This window comes from Pseudophryne corroboree, chromosome 9, assembly GCF_028390025.1.
Source record: "Pseudophryne corroboree isolate aPseCor3 chromosome 9, aPseCor3.hap2, whole genome shotgun sequence".
In the NCBI taxonomy this organism is placed as follows: Eukaryota; Metazoa; Chordata; class Amphibia; order Anura; family Myobatrachidae; genus Pseudophryne; species Pseudophryne corroboree.
The window spans coordinates 228,208,716-228,236,712 of NC_086452.1; the positions used below are offsets into that span (position 1 = coordinate 228,208,716).

At 45.0% G+C, this 27,997-nt stretch overlaps 1 protein-coding gene and 1 pseudogene across 4 annotated transcripts in view; both read left to right on the top strand.

Annotated features, from left to right (window-relative positions):
• Positions 1–27,997, top strand: part of WDR47 (WD repeat domain 47) — a 207,650-nt gene that overhangs the window by 152,435 nt on the left and 27,218 nt on the right. For all 4 annotated transcript variants that reach the window (XM_063940149.1, XM_063940146.1, XM_063940148.1 and 1 more), the window contains 5 exons: positions 4,429–4,489; positions 14,903–15,063; positions 15,168–15,337; positions 20,646–20,816; positions 21,030–21,161. In XM_063940149.1, coding sequence (XP_063796219.1) covers positions 4,429–4,489; positions 14,903–15,063; positions 15,168–15,337; positions 20,646–20,816; positions 21,030–21,161 — 695 coding nt within the window. The remainder of the gene's footprint in view (positions 1–4,428; positions 4,490–14,902; positions 15,064–15,167; positions 15,338–20,645; positions 20,817–21,029; positions 21,162–27,997) is intronic.
• LOC134962000 (5S ribosomal RNA) lies at positions 26,258–26,376 on the top strand (annotated as a pseudogene).

Genomic DNA, 27,997 nt, shown 5'->3' on the forward strand with positions numbered 1-27,997 from the left:
TAGCGTGGCCGTACAGCCTTGTGTATCTATTTCCACAATTTCTGCTGCTTCCTCGGTTGCTAAAGCGGATCAAAAGAGAGCCCACAACCGTCATACTAGTGGCGCTTCATTGACCTCTAAGAGCTTGGTTCTCGGATTTCTGCGGTCTACTCGCAGATGATCCGTGGCTGCTTCCGCTACGTTCAGACCTTCTGCAACAGGGTCTGTTTCTTTACCCCGATTTAGTGCGGCTGCGTTTGACGGGGTGGCTGTTGAAACCGCTCTCTTAAGATGCGAAGGCATTCCAGGAAGCCAGTTACAGCAGCTCATTATCACAGGATTTGGCGAGCTAATATTAATTGGTGTGAATGACTAAAGTTTCCGACATCTTCTTGCAAGTTATCCCGTCTTTTACTATTTTTACAGATGGGGTTAGATGGAGGACTTCATTTAGTGACACTAAAGGTGCAGTTATCTGCTTTGTCACTTTTCTTTCAGCCACGTGGCTCTTTTTTGCCAATAGTTCAAACTTTCCTGCAAGGTGTCCTTAGAGTTCAACCTCCGTTTATACCACCTAGAGCTCCATGGGACTTGAATCTAGTTTTAGATTTTTTGCAGTGCTCAATTTTTGAACCCTTGCAACAACTGGATGTTAGGTTTCTGACTTGGAAAACTGTTTTTCTCCTAGCCTTAGGTTCGGGAAGGCGTGTTTCTGAATTCGGTGCGTTGTCATGCAATGCACCGTATGTGATTTTTCATGATGACAGAGAACTTCGGATGAATCCCATTTTTTTTTTTTTACCAAAGGTAGTATCCTCTTTTCACATAAATCAACCTATCGTAGTTCCTGTTTTTTCAGAAGGTTCAGGAACTCCAGCTTCTTTGGATGTGGTTAGTGCGCTTCGGATTTATGTAGCTCGAACATCAACAGTACCTAAAACAGATACATTGTTCTCTATGCTGCAGTCAAGATAGGTTGGCCTGCTTTCAATCAGACCTTGGCAAGATGGATTAAGCTGACCATTAGTCAAGCTTACTTTCATGCTAGTCTACAACCTCCTGCATCGATTTCGGCACATTCTACTCGTTCCGTGAGAACTTCATGGGCAGCAGGTTGTGGGGCTTCCACAACGCAACTTTGCCGTGCAGCTACATGGTCGTCCGTGCACACATTTGTACGCTTTTACAAGTTTGATACTTTTACGGCATCAGCATCTAGCTTTGGCCGTCTAGTGTAACAGGTGCCACACCGCTCTCCCGCCCAAGGGGGAAACTTTGGTATGTTCCAAGAGTACTCCAGGCCCCATAGTGGATGAAAAAGATAATTTGGATTTTGGTACTTACCAGTTAAATCCTTTTCTTTGAATCCCATAGAGGGCACTGGACGCCCGCCCAGAGCAGTTTCAACCTGTCTTGTGGTAAGTTCAGTTTATCTTATGGAAACACATTATTACCTGCTTGTTTGAATGTTAAGGTGATTGTTGTCTGTTGTCATTTCAACTTTCTAGTTGTTTATTATGTTATAATGTTATATGTAATTCTCCATTGTTCATCCTCTCTTTCGCTCCTGTTCGGCTCAGCAAAAAACACTGGGGCATCTTGGGAGTATGGAGGGGGAGGAGGGTTACTAATTTAAATGTGCCTATCCCTGCTAACGCCCCATCCCTATCCCAAGTAACTCCAGTGTCCCCTATGGATTCAAAGAAAAGGATTTATCTGGTAAGTACCAAAATCCAATTGTCTATATGCTGTCAGTATAGATGGTAAGCATACCAATGCTAAGCATGGGGCTGCTCAGGTTATGAATTATATCTGTTCTCTAACAAGCTACAAGGTGACAATGCAAAACCCGGATGCCTTTTGAGGTAATTGTATTTTCCAGAACATCCCTAAGCTTCCTTTTTTGCCCTTTATGCTAAAACTCCTAGGTTTTGGCCCTTTCACTTAACTGTGTGGACTTGGACTTTGTCTTCTTGCGTCAATTTGGAACCCCCAGAAGGGGGAACTTCAGAGTCACATGTTCATGGTGACCAGACAGTCTGGTTTTAAGCCAGAGGACAAGTCCTTCGCCTGACCGTCTCCAGACTCATTGTAGGACATGATAGCCCCCATTTTGAATAAAAGATTTTTTGTTCAGGAATCCTGTAATGGCTTTGGTGGATGCTTTGGCAGCCCCATGATCTTTTCAGCTGGGCTACCTGTTTCCACCGATCTCCATGTTGCCTCGGGATCTCCAGTGCATCAGTAGGGAGAGGACTCATGTTGTTCTGTTTGCCCCAGATTGGCAGAGAAGGGCCATGGTATGCTGGGCTGTTGTGCTTGCTGCTGGATCCTCCTTGATGTCTGCCTTTCAGGGACACCCATGGGCCATTTCTAGACCCATATTTGCCACGTCTGATTTTGATGACCTGACACTTGAGACCCAGATTTGTAATCCAGAGTATTGTCAGAGGCATTGGTCTAGGCCAGACATTCCCAACCACGGTCCTCAAGGCACACTAACAGTGCAGGTTTTAGTGATATCCAGGCTTCAGCACAGGTGACTTAATTAGTAGCTCAGTTATTTTGATTTAACCATCTGTGCTGTGGCCTGGATATCACTAAAGCGTGCACTGTTGGTGTTCCTTGGGGATCGAGGTTGGGAATGCCTGGTCTAGGCCATGATTGAGGCCATTAAGTCGTCTACTACAGTTCTAGAAGGCAATCATTGATTAGTGAGAATGGCCTAGTCATTTCTGCTTCCCAGTTTCGCATACTCTTTCCTTCCTACCGGTTGGTCTAGACCAGGGTCTCCATCTCTCTTCTTTAAGGGCCTGGCTTCTGTTTTTTTTGTTTATTTTGTTTTGTTTTTTTTGTTCTGCTTCAAAGATGTATTTAGCTTTGCTACTGGTGGTACGGACTTTCATGCAGGCTGTGGTTCACATTCAGCCTCCATATATTTTGCCTATTCCACTTTGGTACCTGAATCTGGTCCTGAAAGCTTGAAGTGGGCCCAATTTAAACCTGTACAATTTTGGTAGCTGGTATGGATTTTTTAAAATTATTATTACTGCTAGAAGAGTCTCTAAGTCTCTTTTCTTGATCTCCGCTGTAAATTTTTTACCCTTACAGGGTGGTTTTGTGCATAACTCAGTCCTTTCAACTGAAGGTGGTTTCAAGCATCCATTTCAACCAGGAGATTGGCCTGCAGGGTTTTCGGCAGTCTAGTTCTTCTTATGCTGATCCTCAGTGCTGTCAATGCATTGCACATTTATGTGGTCAGAAGTCTTCTGATGATGACTGGATTGTCTGTTAGTTTTGTTTAATGCACACAAGCGTGGATGGCCAGCCTCCAAACTGTCCATTGCTCCGTGGATTTACACCTACCATCGGACAGGTTTGTGTGTCTTTTGGACAAGCCAGATTTCATTAGGACTTACTCTCCTTGGACTGTTAGTGCCTTTTGCGTGGCATGGCAGGGTGCTCCTGTTAAGCAACTGTGCAGCAGAGCTACCTGGTCCTCTCTGCAATTCTTTACAAAGCTTTACTGCAGGGGTGGGGAACCTTTTTCTACCAAGGGCCATTTGAATATTTATAAAACCCTTTGGGGGCCATACAAAAATTATCAACTTAAAAATTAGCTTGCCCCCAGTAGTTATGCCCCAGTAGATATTCCCCTTAGTGGTACTGTGTGCGTACGCCAAAAAATGGGTGTGGCCACATGCCACACATGGCCATTAAAATGAGGTGTGATACACATATGCCCCCAATAGTGCAGTGCCAGATACACATATGCCCCCCAGTAGTTCAGTGCCAGATACAAATATGCCGCCACAATGCCAGATACACAAATGCCCCACAGTGCCAGATACACATTGTCCCACAGTGCCAGATACACAAATGCCCCACAGTACCAGATACACAAATGCCCCACAGTGCCAGTAACACATTGCCCCATAGTGCCAGTAACACATTGTCCCAGAATGACCCCCGCCCTCCTTGCTGCTCACCGCTGCCTCTACTGTGTGAGGGGAGGAGAGCGCAGCACCCCTCCTGCCCCTCAATGCTCAGTGAAGTCCGGTCTCCGGCGACAGGTATCTTTAAATGAGGCGCCGGTTCATTAGCCAATCAGAGCTTGCGGACCGGCAGCCAATCAGGAGCCTGGGCTGCTGGTCCGCGAGCTCTAATTGGCTAACAAACAAATGAGAGTCGCCACCGGAGACCGGACATCACTGAGCACATTGAGAGGCAGGAGAGGTGCTGCGCTCTCGTCCCCTCACATAGCGACTGCAGCACCGGCCGCCAGGCCGGATGAAGAGGCTGCGCGGGCCTTATAAGGGCCCGGCGGTCATTGGCCCTGGAGAAAAGAATCTTAGGAAATGACTGTAAGGTTGTCTGGTGTTGGTACATATGAATATGGGGCATTGTTCCTGACATCCATGTTAATTTTTGCATGATTTTTATTTGCAGCGAAAGTATTCGGCAACAGTCTGAGGATGCACTAAGTGCTGGAGCGCGAAAAAGTTCAGAGGTGAGAAATTAACAATTCAGTGTTGCGTCCATCAAAGTTTACAAATGTAATATCCAAAAACCCTATATTGGGTTTTGGAGATCATACTATAATCTCTTTCCATCTCACTCTCTATTGTGCCTTGTCATCTGGCACAGTAAGTGACAGTGTTAATGCGCTCATGTTCCAGAGCCTGATGGGAAAGGGATACCTGACCCATACGGTATCAGGGAGTTCTATGGAGCTGTGATTTGTTTGTTTTTCTGTCACCAGCTGTTTGTACTGTAACTGCAGTTGTAATTGATGCTACATTGTTTAATAAATTGCTTTTTCTATGTGTAGTTTCTTTGTTATTTACTGCACCTGCCCGATCTACAGTTCATCTGGAAAGTATTCACAGCACTTCACTTTGTCCACATTTTGTTATGTTACAGCCTTATTCCAAAATGGAATAAATTCATGTTTCCCTCCAAATTCTACACACAATACCCCATAATGATAATGTGAAAAAGTTTTTTTTAGATTTTTGCAAATTTATTAAAAATAAAAACTAATAAATCACATGTACATACTAATTCACAGCTTTGCTCAATACTTTGTTGATGCACCTTTGGCAGCAAATTACAGCCTCAAGTCTTTTTGAATATGATGCCACAAGCTTGGCACACCTATCTTTGGGCAGTTTCGCCCATTCCTCTTTGCAGCACCTCTCAAGCTCCATCAGGTCTGATCGGAAGCGTCGGTGCACAGCCATTTCCAGATCTCTCCAGAGATGTTCAATCAGATTTAAGTCTGGTCTCTGGCTGAGCCAATCATGGACATTCACATAGTTGTTCTGAAGCCACTCCTTTGATATCTTGGCTGTGTGCTTAGGGTTTTTGTCCTGCTGAAAGATGAACCGTCGCCCCAGTCTGAGGTCAAGAGCGCTCTGGAGTAGGTTTTCATCCAGGATGTCTCTGTACATTCCTGCATTCCTCTTTCCCTTTACCCTGAATAGTCTCCCAGTTCCTGCCGCTGAAAAACATCCCCACAGCATGATGCTGCCATCACCATGCTTCACTGTAGGGATGGTATTGGCCTGGTGATGAGCGGTGCCTGGTTACCTCCAAACATGACGCCTGGAATTCATGCCAGAGAGTTCAATCTTTGTCTCATCAGACCAGAGAATTTAGTTTCTCATGGTCAGAGTCCTTCAGGTGCTTTTTTGCAAACTCCAGGCAGGCTGCCATGTGCTTTTTACTAAGGAGTGGCTTCCGTCTGCCCACGCTACCATACAGGCCTGATTGGTGAATTGCTGCAGAGATGGTTGTCCTTCTGGAAGGTTCTCCTCTCTCCACAGAGGAATGCTGTATATCTGACAGAGTGACCATTGGGTTCTTGGTCACCTCCCTGACTAGGGCCCTTCTCCCCAGATCGCTCAGTTTAGACACCATTAGCTCCAGAGGGTTCGAACACAGGCACCTGTCCTCGATCGTCCGTTCCCGGAGCCGCGCCGCCGTCCCCCTTGCAGAGCCAGAAGAACAGAAGCTAGAAGACGACGAAATCGGCGGCTGAAGACTCCTGTCTTCATTAAGGTAGCGCACAGCACCGCAGCTGTGCGCCATTGCTCCCAGCACACTTACACACTCCGGCCACTGTAAGGTGCAGGGCGCTGGGGGGGGGGGGGGGGCGCCCTGGGCTGCAATTGAAGTACCTTTGGCATAAAAATACATATATACAGTCTAGCATTGTATATATGTAAAAACCCCCGCCATTATTTTACACTGAAAGCGGGACAGAAGCCTGCCACTGAGGGGGCGGGGCCTTCTACCTCAGCACACCAGCGCCATTTTTTCTTCACAGCTCCGCTGGAAGCAGCTCCCCAGGCTCTCTCCTGCAGTATTCAGGTACAAGACGGGTTAAAAAGAGAGGGGGGGCACATAAATTTAGGCGCAAAGAATACAAAAAAAGCAGCTATTGGGTATATCACTTATTAGCAGTGAAAATCCCTGTGTTATATAGCGCTGTGGTGTGTGCTGGCATACTCTCTCTCTGTCTCCCCAAAGGACTTTGTGGGGTCCTGTCCTCAGTCTGAGCATTCCCTGTGTGTGTGTGGTGTGTCGGTACGGCTGTGTCGACATGTTTGATGAGGAAGGTTACGTGGAGGCGGAGCAAGGGCAGATAAGTTTGGTATCGCCCCCGTCGGGGCCGACACCTGATTGGATGGATATGTGGAAGGTCTTAAATGACAATGTAAACTCCTTGCATAAAAGGTTTGATGACGCTGCAGCCTTGGGACAGCCGGGGTCACAGCCCGCGCCTGCCCAGGCGACTCAGAAACCGTCAGGGGCTCATAAACGCCCTCTATCTCAGATGGTTGACACAGATGTCGACACGGAGTCCGACTCCAGTGTCGACGATGATGAGGCACATTTACAGTCTAAAATGACCAAGGCCTTCCGATACATAATTATTGCAATGAAAGATGTATTACACATTTCTGAGAGTAGCCCGGTTAATACCAAGAGGGTTTATATGTTTGGGGAGAAAAAGCAGCCAGTGACTTTTCCCCCATCTGATGAATTAAATGAATTGTGTGAAGAAGCGTGGAGTTCCCCTGATAAGAAATTAGTGATTTCTAAGAGGTTACTGATGGCGTACCCTTTCCCGCCAACGGACAGGTTACGTTGGGAAACATCCCCTAGGGTGGACAAGGCGCTGACACGCTTATCTAAAAAGGTGGCCCTGCCGTCTCAGGATACGGCGGCCCTAAAGGAGCCTGCGGATAGAAAGCAGGAAGCTATCCTGAAGTCAGTGTATACACACTCTGGTACTCTACTGAGACCTGCTATTGCTTCAGCCTGGATGTGTAGTGCTGTAGCAGCGTGGACAGATACTCTGTTAGACGACATAGATTCCCTCGACAGAGATACTGTTTTGCTAACCCTGGGCCATATCAAAGACATCATCTTATATATGCGAGATGCTCAGAGGGACATTTGCCTGCTGGGCTCTAGAATTAATGCTATGTCCATTTCTGCCAGGAGGGTCTTATGGACTCGGCAATGGACAGGAGATGCTGATTCTAAAAAACACATGGAGGTTTTGCCTTATAAGGGTGAGGAATTGTTTGGGGACGGTCTGTCGGACCTCGTGTCTACAGCGACAGCTGGAAAGTCCACTTTCTTGCCTCAGGTTTCCTCACAGCCTAAGAAAGCACCGTATTATCAAATGCAGTCTTTTCGTTCCCAAAAAGGCAAGAGGGTCAGGGGTGCATCCTTTCTTGGCAGGGGTAGAGGTAAGAAGCTGCACCATGCAGCCAGTTCCCAGGAACAAAAGTCCTCCCCTGCTTCCACTAAGTCCACCGCATGACGTTGGGGCTCCACAGGCAGAGCCAGGTGCGGTGGGGGCGCGTCTCCGAAACTTCAGCAGCCAGTGGGTTCGCTCACAGGTGGATTTCTGGGCTATACAAATTGTATCTCAGGGATACAAGCTGGAATTCGAAGCGACTTTCCTCCCGCCGTTACCTCAAATCAGCCTTGCCAGCTTCCCTATGGAAAGGGAGGTAGTGCTGGCGGCAATTCACAAGCTGTACCTCCAGCAAGTGATTGTCAGGGTCCCCCTCCTTCAACAGGGAAGGGGTTACTATTCCACAATGTTTGTGGTACCGAAACCGGACGGTTCGGTGAGACCCATTCTGAATTTAAAGTCCTTGAACACTTATATAAAGAAATTCAAGTTCAAAATGGAATCGCTCAGAGCGGTTATTGCAAGCCTGGAAGAGGGGGATTTTATGGTGTCGCTGGACATCAAAGATGCTTACTTGCATGTCCCCATTTACCCACCTCACCACGAGTACCTCAGATTTGTGGTACAGAACTGTCATTACCAGTTCCAGACGTTGCCGTTTGGCCTGTCCATGGCACCGAGAATATTTACCAAGGTAATGGCCGAAATGATGATACTCCTTCGGCAGAAGGGAGTTATAATTATCCCGTACTTGGACGATCTCCTCATAAAGGCGAGGTCCAGGGAGCAGTTGTTGATCAGCGTAGCACTCTCTCAGGAAGTGTTGCTACTGCACGGCTCGATTCTGAATGTTCCAAAGTCGAAGCTGATTCCTACGACGCGTCTGCTTTTCCTGGGCATGATTCTGGACACAGAACAGAAGAAGGTGTTTCTCCCGGTGGAGAAGGCCCAGGAATTAGCATCTCTGGTCAGGGACCTCCTGAAACCAAAACAGGTATCGGTGCATCACGGCACGCGAGTCCTGGGAAAGATGGTGGCTTCATACGAAGCCATTCCCTTCGGCAGGTTCCATGCGAGGATCTTTCAGTGGGATCTGTTGGACAAGTGGTCCGGATCGCATCTTCAGATGCATCGGCTGATCACCCTGTCCCCAAGGGCCAGGGTGTCTCTTCTGTGGTGGCTGCAGAGTGCTCGCCTTCTCGAGGGCCGCAGGTTCGGCATACAGGACTGGGTCCTGGTGACCACGGATGCAAGCCTCCGAGGATGGGGGGCAGTCACTCAGGGAAGAAACTTCCAAGGGCTGTGGTCAAGTCTGGAGACTTCTCTACACATAAATATAGTGGAGTTAAGGGCCATTTACAACGCCCTGAGTCAAGCAGAGCCCCTGCTTCGAAACCGGCCAGTGCTGATTCAGTCAGACAACATCACGGCGGTCGCCCATGTAAACCGCCAGGGCGGCACAAGAAGCAGGATGGCAATGGCGGAAGCCACAAAGATTCTTCGATGGGCGGAGAATCACGTGCAAGCACTGTCAGCAGTGTTCATTCCGGGAGTGGACAACTGGGAAGCAGACTTCCTCAGCAGACACGACCTCCACCCGGGAGAGTGGGGACTTCATCAAGAAGTCTTCCAACTGATTGCAAACCGATGGGAACTGCCACAGGTGGACATGATGGCGTCTCGCCTCAACAAAAAGCTAAAAAGATATTGCGCCAGGTCAAGGGACCCTCAGGCGATAGCTGTGGACGCCCTAGTGACACCGTGGGTGTACCAGTCGGTATATGTGTTTCCTCCTCTTCCTCTCATACCAAAAGTACTGAGAATAGTAAGAAAGAGAGGAATAAGAACAATACTCATTGTTCCGGACTGGCCAAGAAGGACTTGGTACCCGGAACTGCAAGAAATGCGCACAGAGGACCCATGGCCTCTGCCTCTCAGACAGGACCTGCTGCAACAAGGGCCCTGTCTGTTCCAAGACTTACCGGGGCTGCGTTTGACGGCATGGCGGTTGAACGCCGGATCCTAGCTGAAAAAGGCATTCCGGATGAAGTTATTCCTACGCTGAAAAAGGCTAGGAAAGACGTGACAGCAAAGCATTATCACCGTATATGGCGAAAATATGTTGCTTGGTGTGAGGCCAGGAAGGCCCCTACAGAAGAATTCCAGCTGGGTCGTTTCCTGCACTTCCTACAGTCAGGGGTGACTATGGGCCTAAAATTGGGGTCCATAAAGGTCCAGATTTCGGCCCTATCCATTTTCTTTCAAAAAGAACTGGCTTCACTGCCTGAGGTTCAGACATTTGTTAAGGGAGTGCTGCATATTCAGCCCCCTTTTGTGCCACCAGTGGCACCCTGGGATCTTAACGTTGTGTTGGATTTCCTGAAATCCCACTGGTTTGAGCCACTTAAGACCGTGGAACTGAAGTATCGGACGTGGAAAGTGGTCATGCTGTTGGCCTTAGCATCGGCTAGGCGTGTGTCGGAATTGGCGGCTTTGTCATGTAAAAGCCCATATCTGATCTTCCATATGGACAGGGCAGAATTGAGGACTCGTCCCCAATTTCTCCCAAAGGTGGTGTCCTCGTTTCATTTGAACCAACCTATTGTGGTGCCTGCGGCTACTCGGGACTTGGAGGACTCCAAGTTGCTGGACGTAGTCAGGGCTTAGAAAATATATGTTTCCAGAACGGCTGGACTCAGGAAGACTGACTCGCTGTTTATCTTGCATGCCCCCAACAAGCTGGGTGCTCCTGCTTCAAAGCAAACTATTGCTCGTTGGATCTGTAGCACGATTCAGCAGGCTCATTCTGCGGCTGGATTGCCGCATCCAAAATCAGTAAAAGCCCATTCCACAAGGAAGGTGGGCTCTTCTTGGGCGGCTGCCCGAGGGGTCTCGGCTTTACAGCTTTGCCGAGCGGCTGCTTGGTCGGGTTCAAACACATTTGCAAAGTTCTACAAGTTTGATACCCTGGCTGAGGAGGACCTTGTGTTTGCTCATTCGGTGCTGCAGAGTCATCCGCACTCTCCCGCCCGTTTGGGAGCTTTGGTATAATCCCCATGGTCCTTACGGAGTTCCCAGCATCCACTAGGACGTCAGAGAAAATAAGAATTTACTCACCGGTAATTCTATTTCTCGTAGTCCGTAGTGGATGCTGGGCACCCCTCCCAAGTGCGGACTTTCTGCAATACATGTATATAGTTATTGCTTAACTAAGGGTTATTGTTATGAGCCATCCATTGAGTGAGGCTCAGTTGTTGTTCATACTGTTAACTGGGTAAGGTATCACAAGTTGTACGGTGTGATTGGTGTGGCTGGTATGAGTCTTACCCTGGATTCAAAATTTCCTTTCCTTGTAATGTCAGCTCTTCCGGGCACAGTTTCCCTAACTGAGGTCTAGAGGAGGGGCATAGAGGGAGGAGCCAGTGCACACCAGATAGTACCTAATCTTTTCTTTAGAGTGCCCAGTCTCCTGCGGAGCCCGTCTATTCCCCATGGTCCTTACGGAGTTCCCAGCATCCACTACGGTCTACGAGAAATAGAATTACCGGTGAGTAAATTCTTATTTTTTTTTAAAGTTGTCATTATGGGGTATTGTGTGTAGAATTTTGAGGGAAATTATGAATTTATTCCGTTTTGGAATAAGGCTGTAACATAACAAAATGTGGAGAAAGTGAAGCGCTGTGAATTCTTTCCAGATGCATTGTATATGAAATTGACTTCCATCACTAGTGTGGCAATGTAACTGGAGTGGACTTATCATTTCACTACTCCTTTCTTTGTGATGCAGCCTTTGGGGCATATGTAATAGATTCCGAGTTTGCCATAGTTGCGGGATGCCAGACGATCTTCATTTTTTTTTTTTTTTTTTTTTTGAATAGAGTATTTTTATTCAACAGAATGGAAGAATACAGACTTTTCAGTGTATGCCGGGAAATCCGGTGACATTACAGAACTTTTATAATTTGCATAGCCCCGCCACACCATATACATCCATATTTGAGCATGACCGGCGGATATAAGGCCATCTAATAACAACCCACAAAGCGATTTTCGAAGTCTGAAAAGAAATGCCAACACATTCATGATAGATTTTCTCATTTCTCCCCAAACTAGCTCAATTAACCCCCCAACTATAAGGCCATATACGGCCTGGTACTCCAAACAAAGATACCTAAAACAACCATAATTATCAAAATAAATAAAATATATAAATGATAACAACAAAACGAAAGCATAAGTAAATTAAACAAATCGATCGTGATCATGCGAGGCGAGGTACAAAATCCACATAATATAAATACCTATACGGGGGGGGGGGGCGGGGGCGCCAGGTCGGCTATTCAAATCCCAGAGAATCAGGGCACTGATAAGACGCAATACGTCTCAAAGCTTAAGGGCAGGGGTGGAATATCTAGAATTGATCCAAAAGGACCAAATTTTCCCGTATTTGGAGAGAGCATTATTTTTCATATAAACATACCGATCTTTCAATACGGTGTCGTTCACCAAGGCTTTAAATGCAGACATCGTAGGAGAATGTGAGGCCATCCATGTCCGCGCTATGCATACCTTAGCATGGGCGCAAATGCTACGAGCATACAATCCCTCCCACCGGGGCCCAGAATCAGACTCTCCCATCCCCAAAATGCAGAATCCCGGAGTCAACATGCCTCTTGGTATCCCTGTATGTTCCAGAATCGACCCGACCCCAGCCCAAAACACCTGCAAGGACGGACACTCCCACACTAGATGCCAGAATGATCCGCCAGCAGTCCCGCATTTAGGACAAGTGGCAGCACCACCAGCCCCGAACCTGGCCAATCTGCTCGGCGTCATATACGATCTGTGCAGTATAAAGAATTGAATTTGTTGGAACCGCAGTGATTTGGTGACCTGACCCGAGTTCCCCAGCGCAACCCCCCACTCCTCCGCATCTATAGGGCCTAAGTCGTGCTCCCAACGTTCCCGAAGATTTGAGAGCGGGTCTGCATGAATTGTTGCAAGAAGGTACGAGTAGGTGAATGATATCACCTTGACCCTGCCCAATGCACTTAAAAAGGTCTTAATGGGAAAGGGGAGGAGCGCCGGGGAAGAATCCCCAAACTGTGCTTGTAGGGCGTGTCGGAGTTGCAAATACCTGTAGAAGTAGGAGTTCGGGAGACCAAACTCCTCTTTCAGGTGCTGAAAGGATTTTAGAGCACCGTCGCTATACAGCTGGTGCATGGAAGTCACCGAGTACGGGGCCCATACCCCCACGCCCTCCAAAGACCCCAACTCGCGAAGCGACGCGGAGTGCCAGAGAGGAGTATCCGGGTCCATACCAACATATCCAAACATGCCCGTCAAGGCCAGCCAAATCTTCATGGCCTGAAACACAATAGGAGGAGACAACCGGGAAGCGCTCCCTCCCACCAATAACTGCGCCGGGGAAAGGTCCGGGTAATAGCACCTGAGAAATGCCCAACATAACTCGGCCTCCTCTCCCCCCCGCAACCAAATGCCAATGTGAGCTAGCTGGGCCGCAAAATAGTACAGTTGAAAGTGAGGCAAGGCCAGTCCCCCGTCTGCTTTTTGTCTAGTAAGGGTAGTCAACTTAATTCTAGGCCTTTTATTGGCCCATACTAGTGATGTCAATATACTGTTTAACTTCTTGAAGAAGGTCGGGAAGACATACACAGGAGATTGTGAAAGAACATACAGTAGCTTAGGCAAAACTATCATTTTAATAAGGCTAACCCTACCAGTTATTGTCAGCGGAAGTTTACACCAGGCCCTAGACTTACGTACAATCATGTGTACAAGAGGGTCAAGATTCAAGGGCACAAAGTCCGAGGGGTCGTTAGTAACCTGGATCCCCAGGTATTTAAACTGGTTCGTCCAACACAGTGGCAGGGATATTTTCGGGACCTGGGGAGGAGAGCCCATGATGGGCAGTATAGATGATTTGGACCAATTTATACGGAGACCTGAGAAGCCGCCGAAGGTCTCTATGACCTGCAGCACTACAGGCATATCCACGGCATAGTCGTGTAAGAACAGCAACAGGTCGTCCGCATAAAGGGCTATTTTATCAGTGCAGGGGCCCGTAACAACTCCCCCAATGTCCGAGTGCGACCTAACCAGACAAGCCAGGGGTTCGATGGCTATGGCAAATAAGGCGGGGGAAAGGGGGCATCCCTGTCTGGTGCCCCTAGTCAAGGTGAAAGAGGAGGATATATAACCGTTGACCAAGATCCTGGCACGTGGATTCTGATAGAGTAGTTTTATCCATTGTATGAAATTAGGACCAAAGCCCATATATTTCATGACTCCCCACAAGTAGGGCCATTCAACGCTGTCGAAGGCCTTAGCCGCGTCCAGCGATACTACAACCGCGTCTGAGGGGAAATCGTGTGGAGCCTGTAATACAGTATAGAGCCTACGCAAATTGATGGACGTGGATTTCCCGGGCATAAAGCCAGTTTGATCCCGATGTATTACTGTTTGAATAACCAGGTTAAGCCGTACCGCGAGGATTTTAGCCAGGATCTTGGTATCGGTATGGATAAGGGAGATTGGTCTATATGACTCCATCAGTTTGGGGTCCTTGCCAGGCTTTGGCAATACAATAATAACTGCCTCGGACACTGAGGGAGGAAGGCGATTGGAGGCAAATATATCCGAATACATCTCAAGTAGTTTTGGGCCAAAGAACTGTACAATACTGTTTGTACAGCTCAGTGGGAATACCATCACTTCCCGGAGACTTACCACCGGGACACATTCCTATTGCCGCAGTCACTTCCTCTAAAGTCAAGGGCGCATCTAAGGAAGCCCTAGCCTCATGGGAAAGCTTCGGAAGGGGTATATTAGATAAATACAAAGATCTTCATTTTTTTTATTTTAAAGCAGCGTTTAGAAGGCATGAACGTCCAAGATCCACCGGCATCCGGCACCTCCGGCAAACTCGGACCTTATTACATATACCTCATAGGCTGCATTACAAAGAAAGGAGTAGTGAAATATATATATAGATTTGTGATTGGTATCTACTGTTGGATGGGTAGAACTGGATTTATTGCCCCTATGTTAAAAGGGGTATAATTGATAACCTTGAGTGTGTACTGAATTAAAGTGTAGAAAAGATTCACACAGATCTGTCAGTACTGTTTCTTGATAATCAGCAGTTTCTAATTTTGAAATTACCTGTTGTTTTTCCTTTTACAGCCAGATGGAAAGTCGAAACAGCAGTTTGTCTGCCTCAATACTCTAGAGGACACGCAGGCAGTTCGGGCCGTAGCATTCCATCCCACTGGATCACTCTATGCTGTGGGATCTAATTCCAAAACTCTGAGAGTTTGTGCTTACCCTGATGTGTTAGACACCAGGTGAGGGAAAGCTGCATTACCAGATGTTGCAGAGGATATGTTATGTGGACAATTTTGTATGAACAGATAAAGCTTACCACATTTGTAATATTTGTTTTCCTCAGTGTTGCAAACAGACTCGCGCAACCAGTGGTTCGGTTTAAGAGGAACAAGCATCACAAGGGTTCAATTTACTGTGTGGCATGGAGTCCCTGTGGGCAGCTGCTTGCCACAGGTTCTAATGACAAGTATGTCAAAGTACTGCCTTTTAATGCTGAGACCTGCAATGCAACTGGTAAGGGCAAATGCATTTTAATACTTAAACAGAACAGAACTTTCAAATATGTATTAATTTGTGTAATTTGTTACATGTTCCCTTTTTTTGCAACAATTAAAAGTATTGTATAATTTTGATTGAGCTGTAGAGCATCCTTAAAGTGCAGTCATTTGTAGCACAACTTGTACTCTCTTACGAGCCATCTGGAATATAATGTACACCATGATCCGTTGTAAGCAAGACTTTGTGTGGAATTGTGCATTCTCGGGTTGTAAACTGCAAAGAACACCGAACATAACACACATAGTAATCAAGAAAATAGAGCAAATTTGTCTCTATAATCAAACACAGAGTAGCAGGGGTAATAAAGCACCTAACGCAAACCTGGCACTATGATATGTACAGCAAAGCATCCCCTTCCTATTATGTAATTAGATCTTACAGTTGTTGACTGTGATGATGCAGTGTTCCAAATCACTCAGGTATGGTGGTAGATACTGTAAAAACCAACAGTTGTATATTGAACAGAATGGGTGATAACAGCTAAGCACACTTCAGTAGTACAGTACAATCCAAACCGACAATTCCCACAACGAACTCCAGACAAAACATCACTTCTTAGCCTAAGCAAAGAATCTCTTCCAGCAATACAGAGTCCCAGATAAATCCAATATACTGTACTGGCTTCCACAGCAGATCCTTGGCAGAATATTACTTCTTAGCCTAGGGTCAGAAAATTTCCCTCCGCTCTCTGGGTAGCTCTGCTTATAACACCCAGAAACCTCTGATTGCAGTGATGTGTTTTAGTTTTTTATTTGTTTTAGGAGTTTAAGGCATTGGAATACACTGCACATTCTAATCAAGGTGATTAAATCAGCCAGAGAGCCACCCTGTCTGGTCCACTTACTATTGTACAATAGGAAGTAAACAAAAGAGACAATGGTACCTTAAATTACTCCAACCATTGAGTGCCCACAGTGGTGTAAGTAAACAAAAGGAAGCTCTAATGCTAACATAACGCAAGTGCATATATTACAATATTAAGACTCATTCAAACACAGTATGGTGACTAGCAGGGACATGCTATGGGGAATGAACAAACAGACAAACTGAATGTATAGGGGACATAGGGGTAAAAGTACATATTTGATGTGGGAAATGAGGCATAAATGTATTGATTGTCACAGACCTCGCATTTCCTCACTTTGACAAACGAGGTATAAAATGAATAGATCAGTTAGCAGGACTCCAATTATCTGGTGAATTAGAGCCATACTTTGTGTATCAACATACCACATGAGCAAGTAGTAGACCGCTTTAAATGTAGGTAATAAAAAGCTGATTCAAATCTCCATTAGTAACATGATTTAGAGATATGTGACTTGAGTATCACCACAGTAATACCTCTTTTATACTGCCAGCTTCTAACACGGGTTATTGCACATGAGCGTAAATAACCCAGGTTGCTGTGCGTTGTAAAAGGGTCCAGTTGGAATAATCTGGGTCGAGTGAACTGGTATTCCAACTCGGACGGGTTCAACCTGGGTTACTGTGCTCTGTAAACGGGAAGCTGGGTCGGTGCGACATTTTTCAGTTTACACCGTATGGGCGGGATCATGTGATCTCCAAGTGCTGCCCCCACCACATCACCGTTGACATCACCAACCCGGCAATATGTCGGGTTGGAATCACAGCTGTGAGGGGCCTGAGACAAGTCGCGCCCGGGAAGCTCCCTTGTCAGGCTCCCGGGTGCGACCTGCTATGTTAGGTGTACAAGGGGTATAAATCAGGAATGTCTAAATTAATCCAGAGCACAAAATAGCTGTAGAAGATTTGGCGTGAAAGAGAAAAAAGCTATGTCCCAAATGGTCGTCCATATATTGCCCCGTAGTCTGTGTGGTCAAGTTAGCCTATATTGGTTACAGTCTGCAAGATAAACGGATATAACTACCTGTCTGGTAACACTAGTAAGGGTCCTGAAGTACCAATACGCGGGGATTATAAGGAGCGGTAGACTAGAGGTGTAGTAGAAGATCCTGCAATCTTAACTCATTTCAGTATCCTAAATGGCACCTTTGTCAGATGAGATTCAGCATTACCAGCCTAGTCTGTGGATTTCCTACCTGCATTTACTGGTTTTTAATAAGTTATACTTAGCTTTGCCTGTTTTATCTATAACTAGCTGCTGTAGTGGGCCTTCACTCGGGCACCCTTTTACCCGCAGCACACTCACGACCAAGTGAAAATTTTCTTCTAGGTATTGTAAAATCTCAACAAAAATGATCCGGTAAGCAGTGCAGGGGACCCCTCCCCGCAGAGCCTGGCCCACAGCCCCCTGACAACTGATCGTGATGATACTTAGTCTAAAACCTGCCTGGGAAAATTACCTACACAATGGTGAAAACCGCATCGCAATCAGTTCAGTGGTTTCAGAGTTTATCGCAATACGACAAACAGATATTCTCATAAGATGTATAGATAGACATTTTATGTATATGTATATACAGTAAGTGTCCAGTCACTAACTCAAAATATAAATACTGAAATAATAATAAAAATGTTAAAATGTAATAGGGTCTGAGCTGCCGGAGGCCATCCTGGACCTCCGGCAATTCGGACCCCATTATTCTTAATAAGGATTAGTTACACAAGAGTGGCTGCAATAAACCAATGTGTGATTCTTATTCAAGCTCAACCATATACTGTATGATGCTGAAGGCCGAGCTTGCTCAACCAACTAAGGCATGTGTATTGGGTGTGCGGTCACACTATGAAAGAGTCCCTGTTACTAAATAGTTCTATGCGCGATGATGTAGGGTGAAACAGATATAGAACAGGTGGAATAATTAGTCCTGTTCATGTTCTTTGAACAAATCATCATTGTACCAGTCCTCTTTGGTGAGGATTGGTGTCAGGTCCTGTGAATTATGTAGTCATTTTGCCATTTTTTTTTTTTTTTTTCTGTCAGAAATGTGTATGTTTGTCAGTGAGGCAGGGATGTGCTGCTGTCAGTGAGGCGCGGATGTACTTCTTTTCTATGAGTAGTGTCTCTGTGAAGGATACTAGTGTTTACAGTTGAGAGTGATACAGCTGTGGCACTGTGATGAGGTTTTGATAACAGTTGGAAGTAGTTCAGGTGTGCGATCACTGGGAAATAATTTACAGTCAAGATTACTAACCTGTCCAGTCATGTTAGTGGTCTTTCTGTCTTTGGGTTGTGTATGGGTGACCAGTGTTCGAGATCCTGGCAGTCCGCATACCAACGCTAGGATCCCGGCCACCTGAATGCCGACAGGGGGGGCGAGCGCAACAAAGACCCTTGTGGGCTCGGTGACTCGCTGCGCTTGCCACAGGCTCGTTTCCCACACGAGTGGGAATAGTCCTGGGTACCCTGCCGACATTCTGGTGGCCGGGATCCCGACCGCCAGGATCATAACTACATCCTCTGTCGTTATAACAAACCTTAATATAATCTCTAATGTATATACCTGGCCCACAGCCCCCTGATGACCAATCGTTATGATACTGTTACATTTCTGTGGTCTGGATGGCACAGTCCTAAGCTGGTTCAAATCATTTCTCACAGGCAGGTCACAGAGAGTATCATCTGGATTATACTCATCACCACCAGTGCCATTGCCATGTGGTGTCCCACAAGGTTCTATACTATCCCCCATGCTTTTTGCAGTATACATGCTCCCATTGGGCGAAATAATCAGGCGCCATGGCCTGGTCTACCACTGCTATGCAGATGATACACAACTGTACTTGTCCTTTGCTCCGGGTACTGATAACCCAATAGCAACCCTAAATGGCTGTCTAGCTGAACTACAGGAGTGGATGAGCGCCAGTTGGCTGCGACTGAACCCGGATAAAACAGAGGTCCTTATGATACGACCGCAACATCAAAGGACAAGACTGCAGCATAGCCAACCAACTGTACTTACACTCGGGGATTCAGAATTACAGACCAGTGATCGTGTGCGGAATCTTGGCGTTGTCCTGGATGGTGGCTTGACACTTAAACATCAGATATCAGCCACAATCAAATCCTCATTCTTTCACCTGAGGAACATAGCCAGAATCAAGCACTTAATTCCCTCAGATGATATGCCAAAAGTCATACATGCATTTGTATCATCTCGTTTAGACTACTGTAATGCCCTCTACCTTGGTCTACCAACAAAAGAATTGCAGCGCTTACAGCTGGTGCAAAACACAGCTGCCAGGCTATTAACCAACCAGCCCCGTTCTAGCCACATAACACCCATCCTCTACTCCCTTCACTGGCTGCCTGTACGATGGCGAATCATCTTCAAGATTGGCTTACTGAGTTTCAAAGCATTACATGACCAAGGCCCAAGGTACCTGAAACAGCTTCTGGCCCCATACTGCCCCACTCGATTACTGCGATCTGTAGATGAAGGACTTTTAGCAGTACCTAGAATCTACCGTAATTCATCTGGGGGTCGAGCTTTTAGTCATGCGGCTCCGACTCTATGGAACTCACTTGCCCGCACAGTGCGAGAGGCCTCAACTATAGAATCCTTCAAAAGTAGACTCAAGACTTTTCTATTTACTCAAGCATTTCCATAATGTCCCTTTTAGTATCTTCATGCTTCTGTATTTTATGAAAATGTACTTCATTATTTTCTGTACTATATTATGCTATGTATCTGTTAAGCGCCTTGAGTCCTATTGGAGAAAGAGTGCCATATAAATAAAATTATTATTATTATTATACTTAGGCCCAGATTTATCAAGCCTTGGAGAGTGATAAATTGCATGGTGATTAAGTACCAACTACAGTGCTATTTATCACTCTCCTCCAAGGCTTGATAAATCTGGGCCTTAGCCTGAAACCTGCCTGGGAAAATTACCAATCGGTTCAGTGGTTTCGGAGTTTGTCAGTGAGACAAACACACAAACAACATACTTTCTCATTTATAAGTTGTATAGATTTCTAACAATAAGTCTTGCTTGTTTGAGTTACCAGAACACCAATATTATTTCCCATTCAATGTAAGAAATGAAGCATACAGTAGGAATAGGTTTTTTTCCTGGTGGAAGACCCTTACTAAAGTGTGGGAATTTCTCAAGTTATCAGACCAATTTCCAACAGACCAATACTTTGCAACATAAAATAGATCATCATTTAATGTTGTATTATAGGGTACTGTAGGATGTGTCTGTTTCCGTTTAGCTATAAAATAAAGATTATGGAGTAGATGTGTTGCATAAACTGAATTACTGTTAATAAGATAAAAACACTGATGAATTATAAAGGTGCATGTCCGCTATATGTAAGTCTCTCTTGCTTCTTTAGGTCCAGACCTGGAATTCAGCATGCATGATGGTACGATTAGAGACTTGGCATTTATGGAGGGGCCGGAGAGCGGAGGTGCAATATTAATCAGTGCAGGCGCTGGAGACTGTAATATCTACACCACAGATTGCCAGCGTGGGCAAGGGCTTCATGCATTAAGTGGTCACACAGGTAAGTCTTAGTAGAAATGTGGCACAGAGGAATATAGTGCTATGAACTATAGCCACCCATTAGATGATAGAGGTCATGAACATCTGGTTGCTGTGGGTTTCAACACTTCCATTTGCATCTGTTTTCATAAACCTCTAATACTCTTACAATTGTGCATACTATATTTACTAATTATTACAATTTCTGTGATTAAATGGATGTTTTCTGTGACAGGGCATATACTGGCACTTTATACATGGAGTGGTTGGATGATTGCATCAGGGTCCCAAGACAAGACCGTGCGGTTCTGGGATCTACGGGTGCCCAGCTGTGTTCGAGTGATCGGCACTACATTCCATGGAACCGGTAAAGTGTTAAAGGAGACGTTTACTCTCCAAAAATAGCTTATCATACTATCTGTCCTCAACAACTTGATCTGCAGCGGCTCTTCTTGCCTGGAATCCCATAGCTAAGAAACTATCTGCTAGCTGTCCCTTGTTTTGGTACAGACTGGTACAAGAATGTAAACATATCATACTTGAAACTGTTTCAAGGGAAAGGGGAAAAAAGTTTATTTACTCTGAATTGCACATTACTTGTCTTGTTCTTGCCAGTATTGGTAGTTGAAGCAGATGGGTTCACTAATAACATACAGTATAAGTATAAGAAAATGGCTGATAGTGTTACAAAATGGAAACTATAAATGAAGAACATAAAGTTGACTTTCTTCGGCATGGTCCACAGGTTATCCACAGGATAACAATGGGATATATTGGAGCAACAGCGGATTGGCACCAAACGATCACAAGCTTTCAGGTTTCCCACGATGCAACGGCCCCGTCCATATATCCCTGCCCACCGGCTCAGGCAAATCAGTTTTTTGTTTGGTGCGGCAGGAGCCGGACCATGGTCAGACGGCTGCTGTTCAATGGCAGCCCTAAGCTTTCTTATTTTATTTTTATAGTCTTACTATGTTTTTGAACGATCTTTCTTTACAGCGTCTTATATACATATTGGAAAGAGTCGCTCCAACAACTCTCCGCCGGGTCGCAACAGCGCTTACCTATGTGTACAGTTCTGTCTGTGTCGCATATACTAGCAGGTCCAGCAGACGTTACCAGGCTGTGGCCGGAGCACGGGGAGAAGGTAAGGCATCGGTTCCCGGCAGTCGGGGAATACGGACACAGCCGCACTGTATTGGAAGGAGACTACCAAACAATAGCTGACGCGCCGACACCACGGGTGCTCCAGCGCTAGGTCTTAGGGATTATAAGGCACCAGGAATAGTATGAGGCTGCGATCCCTAGGGTTGATGTCAGCGGTGGGGAGTTGGATGCTCTCCTGGTCGCCCCCTCCCCCCCGTTCATGACCAGTTTCTGCGAGTCTCCCGCCATGAACTAGACAAAACGATTTGAAACAGCTCTTAGCATTTAATTAAAACTTTTTTTTATTAATTATATTGCTATAAAATTGAATAAAAATACAAATGAAAATAAAAGAATTATATGATTATACAATTACCGGCCGGATTTCTTGTTTTATACAATCAATACATGAAACAATTAATATGTATAAAATGCATAACTGTTATACACAGCGAGAAATTCTCTCCTGTAAATATATATTTGTGCACAAACGGGTGTACTCCACTAATTAAGAGAACACTACTTTAGTAACAGTTAGGACTTGGCAGGCGTCCCTGCGCTGTAGATTGCCTAATACTGTCCGTTTAATTAAGGAAAAGGATTTGGTGAATTGCTACCTTGATTATTAAATCGTTGCAGGCTTTCCTGAAAACGCAGATGACAACACAATGTTTGGACAGGTGTTATACACTTTGTCCTTCCTTTAGGCAACAAAATATGATGGCAGTCTCTGTATGAAATGTGAGGGAGTTCAAGTGACAGGATGTCCATATATCAGTACAACGACATATCTCACAGCTGTTTGTATTGAGCTGATATTATGATCCTCCCTTTAGCCCCAGGTGCCGCACCAACCTCTATGTTGTAATGTGGTCTTTGCTCAGATGTAGGAGAGCCCTCCTTATTCCCCCTTAGCACTGGGGTCCGGACAACCGGGTACTGAGACAATAGATGTATTAAGGCAGCAGGCGGTTCCTGGAATATTTAAATAAGCCGGCCGGCTGTAACTCACTTGTTTCTTCACATAAGAAACAAGTGAGTTACAGCCGGCCGGCTTATTTAAATATTACAACATAGAGGTTGGTGCGGCACCTGGGGCTAAAGGGAGGATCATAATATCAGCTCAATACAGAGACTGCCATCATATTTTGTTGCCTAAAGGAAGGACAAAGTGTATAACACCTGTCCAAACATTGTGTTGTCATCTGCGTTTTCAGGAAAGCCTGCAACGATTTAATAATCAAGGTAGCAATTCACCAAATCCTTTTCTTTAATTAAACGGACAGTATTAGGCAATCTACAGCGCAGGGATGCCTGCCAAGTCCTAACTGTTACTAAAGTAGTGTTCTCTTAATTAGTGGAGTACACCCGTTTGTGCACAAATATATATTTACAGGAGAGAATTTCTCACTGTGTATAACAGTTATGCATTTTATACATATTAATTGTTTCATGTATTGATTGTATAAAACAAGAAATCCGGCCGGTAATTGTATAATCATATAATTCTTTTATTTTCATTTGTATTTTTATTCAATTTTATAGCAATATAATTAATTAAAAAAAGTTTTAATTAAATGCTAAGCGCTGTTTCAAATCGTTTTGTCTTGTTAATTAATTGGTGGCTTACGAACCAGGCCCCAGGAACGTGCGGCTAGCATTTTTATTCAAACATTAGCGCCCAATTTTGTGTTTGTTCCCGCCATGAACTGTTGCCTCACTTCCGTCTCAGACGCTACCACAGGGGGTCTTAATCGCAGCATAGGCTGCTGAGTCTGTGTTCACTAAGCGCTACCGCGAGGAGATCCGGTCGCAATACAGGTGTCTGTATGGCAGGTGCGTCTGTATGCACAGTGCGTCTGTGTTCACTAAAAGTTCCCGGAGCGGCGGTGTACACTAGTAGCTTCTGGATCCACTCAGCGTTCGCTAACGTATTGATCGATCTTGGAAGTGAGGTGAGTCTCCCTGTATCCCACTCTACTGAGTATGGGTTATACAGCACTAAATTCCTATCTACTTTTGTCAGAATGAATAGTTCCATTTAAGTGCCTATTGCATATGAGTCTGTGTACATTACTGTGGTTTTCTTCGCATTGCGTCTGAATACGTTAAGATCTGTATAAAACAGAATTCAGTAATATATACTCCTACATATAGTTGTGCTCATAAGTTTACATACCCTAGCAGAATTTGTGATTTTCTGGACATTTGTCAGAGAATATGAATGATAACTCACAAACTTTTCTTTCACTCATGGTTAGTGGTTGGGTGAAGCCATTTATTGTCAAACAACTGTGTTTACTCTTTTTAAATCATAATGACAACAGAAACTACCCAAATGACCCTGATCAAAAGTTTACATACCCTGGATATTTTGGCTTGATAACATGCACACAAGTTGACACAAAAGGGTTTGAATGGCTACTAAAGGTAACCATCCTCACGTGTGATCTGTTTGCTTGTAATCAGTGTGTGTGTATAAAAGGTCAGTGAGTTTCTGGACTCCTGAAAGACCCTTGCATCTTTCATCCAGTGCTGCACTGACGTGTCTGGATTCTGAGTCATGGGGAAAGCAAAGGAATTGTCCAAGGATCTGCGGGAAAAGGTAATTGAACTGTATAAAACAGGAAAGGGATATAAAAAGATATCCAAGCAATTGAGAATGCCAATCAGCAGTGTTCAAACTCTAATTAAGAAGTGAAAAATGAGGGATTCTGTGGAAGCCAAATCACGGTCAGGTAGACCAACAAAAATTTCAGCCACAACTGCCAGGAAAATTGTTCGGGATGCAAAGAAAAATCCACAAATAACTAGCTGAAATACAGGACTCTCTGAAAAAAAGTGGTGTGGTTGTTTCAAGATGCACCATCTAACCATGAGTGAAAGAAAAGTCTGTGAGTTATCATTCATATTCTCTGACAAATGGCCAGAAAATCACAAATTCTGCTAGGGTATGTAAACTTATGAGCACAACTGTACTTTAAAATGTGTTTATAGTTTAGTATGTGCTCATATGACTAATATATAACATGTGACTGACTGCTAGTGTGATTGCTGACTTTTATATATGTTTGTCAGTTGGTCTTCTGATCCTCAATGCCGGGTACATGGGTAAGGGTCAGATTTCACTTTAGAACGATAAAATGGTTACAATCACAAATTGTGTAGTACACTGATTATTTATCATGTCTAAGAGTGGCAAAGCTGACGAGAGTACACTTACAGTAACACCAACACTCATGTTGTCTTGCAAAAACTGTGTCTTCCTCTCTGATCTGGTACAGGATGGGTTATGTGTAAAATGGTTTGCTGTTCAGTATAATGCAAGGCAGATCCCTGATCTACGTCAAGTACAGATAGATCCCCCTTGGGCGATGTTTGCACAGACCTTGTCCAGTATAGCTGAAAGGTTATTTCCTACAGCGTCAATACCAGGAATAGGATTCTCTATTAACCCATACATGCAGCTCTCTACCTACGGTATCCCCAACAGCTTCTCCAATAAAACAATCAAATATTCACCCTGCCTATTTATAAACAGGTTTTATAAAATGAGTGAAAACATATGCGACTAGAATTTTTTTTTTTAATATATAATTTGCACAAAAAAGTGCCTATTCCAACACGAATTAGAATAATAAAAAATCAATTATTTAAAAATATATACACAACAAATCACATCCATAAATCCTATTACTATGCATGCAATACCTTAAACTATAAAAATGCATTACCAGCTAATCTGGCCATTAATAGAGGTGGATCAATAGACTAAATTAAGTTAATATGTCTCCAATAAAATAAGCTGATAAACCGAGTGTAAATAAATCATCAACTGCACAGGCTACACATGATGATTCATCAGACGATGAAAGCTCTACATACTCTAGTTCGACATACAAAGAACAGGTAGAGGGTATCAGCTCAGGAATATAGCTGAATTAATGAGAGCAATAAAGGCCTTTCTGTCCTCAGAGGATCAGCAGAGCCTATGTTAAAAATAAGGTACCTATGTTTAAACGTCCCAAAAAATAGGGCCTCCTCATGGAGGACCCCAGCAGCTGATGGAAATCATAGAAAAGGTTTGGGCTATACCCAATAAGGAATATAGGTTCCCAGTAAATGGGATTCCAAATATCCTTTTCCAGCTGGGGACTGTTTAAAAATAGGAAGTGCCTCCTAAAGTAGATATGCATATCATTGGTAGTGCGAAAACCTATATGGCCTTTGCCGTCAAAGTTAGAAGAGGGATGGTTTTCTGAAAACCATGTTATCTCTCTGGGGCAGTCGTAAGGCCAGCCATGACTTCACCTTGCAATCTATAACCACACCACACTGGATAGACCCAATCTCACTAGATCTTGGAAGCTAAGCAGTGTTGGGCCTGGTTAGTTCTTGGATGGGAGACCACCTTGGAATACCAGGTGCTGTGGGTACACTGGGCTGAGGTACTGGAAGACAGGTTTTCAGTGCCTGCAAGGGAATATGAATCCCATATAGCTCATATGGACACTAATGTTCTAGGGCAGTGGTTCTCAAACTCGGTCCTCAGGACCCCACACAGTGCATGTTTTGCAGGTAACCCAGCAGGTGCACAGGTGTATTAATTACTCACTGACACATTTCAAAACGTCCACAGGTGGCGCTAATTATTTCACTTGTGATTCTGTGAGGAGACCTGCAAAATATGCACCGTGTGGGGTCCTGAGGACCGAGTTTGAGAACCTGTGTTCTAGGGCATCAGCATTAACAATAGCTACTCATAGAGCAGTTTTACTTACATACATGGAAAGCTGATTCAGAATCAAAGAATGTTCTGGAAACTTTGCCTTTGGCTGAAAGTTTCTGTTTGGGAAGGAGTTAACAGATATTCTGGAGTCAGAAACGGACTCCAAGAAGGTCACGTTTCCTTCCACATATGACCCCAAACCTAGGGGTCCGGTTTCGGCCTTGTCGGTCATAAAGGAACGTAACAGCCCCAATACAATAAGTTTGGTAAGGCTAAGAAGCAAAGGCAACCAGAGGGCCAGCTTCCAAACCAGAGGATAAGCCATCAGCATGATGGTGCGGGTCTCCTTCTGGGGGACCTCAAAAGGATAGGGGGCTGACTATTTCAGTTTGCGCAGATCTGGTAGTAGTCTACAAAGAGATGCCTGGGTGCAAGAAGCGGTATCTCTAGGTTATGCCTTCCCTTCTAGAAGCATCCTCCTCGAAGGTTTTTCTGTTCCAGTCTGTCTTGGGTAGAGGCGAAGGACAGGGGTTTCCAAGAAGCAGTTCAGAAATTGCTTTTGTCAGGAATAGTCATTCCAGTAACCCCTGCACAATAGGGACAGGGTTTTTACTCCAACCGGGTTTGGGTTCAGAAGGATCTTTTCACCCCCATTCTCAAAATCCTAAACAGATAAGTTTGGGTACCACGGTTCACATGGAGACATAGCGCTCCATAGTTTTTGCATGAAGCCAGGAGATTACATGGTTTCTCTGGATAGTCAGGATGCTTACCTACAGCTTCCTATAGCACTGTTCCATCAGTGTTATCTCAAGGTTCACCATTTTCCAGCAACATTTTCAGTTCCAGACCTTACCCTTTGGGTTAGCCACAGCCCCCAGAGTATGTACCAAAATTATGATGATTATGGCAGCTTATCTCCGCAAGAAGGGGATAAGAAAATTGCCATGCCTCGACCACCTTTTTTATCCTGGCACAATCACAGGAAAAGCTTCTGTGCCATCTCCAACAGACAATGACTTGTCTGCAGAGGCACGGGTGGTTCATAAATTGGGCAAAGTCATCTCTAGTTCCGTCATAACGGATGACTCACTGTGGGGCTGTACTGAATTCAAGTCTGCAGAAAATTGATTACCTCGGAACAAGATATTCAAAGTACAGTCAAGTACTCAGGAGTTTTTACACAGTCAAACAATATCAATCCACGCAGCTATGCGACTGATGGGTTTGATGGTGTCAACAATCGACATGGTGGAGTATGAACAATTCCACTCAAGACCTCGGCAGCGTCTGATTCTGGCCAGATGGATTGGAATACATCAGACAAT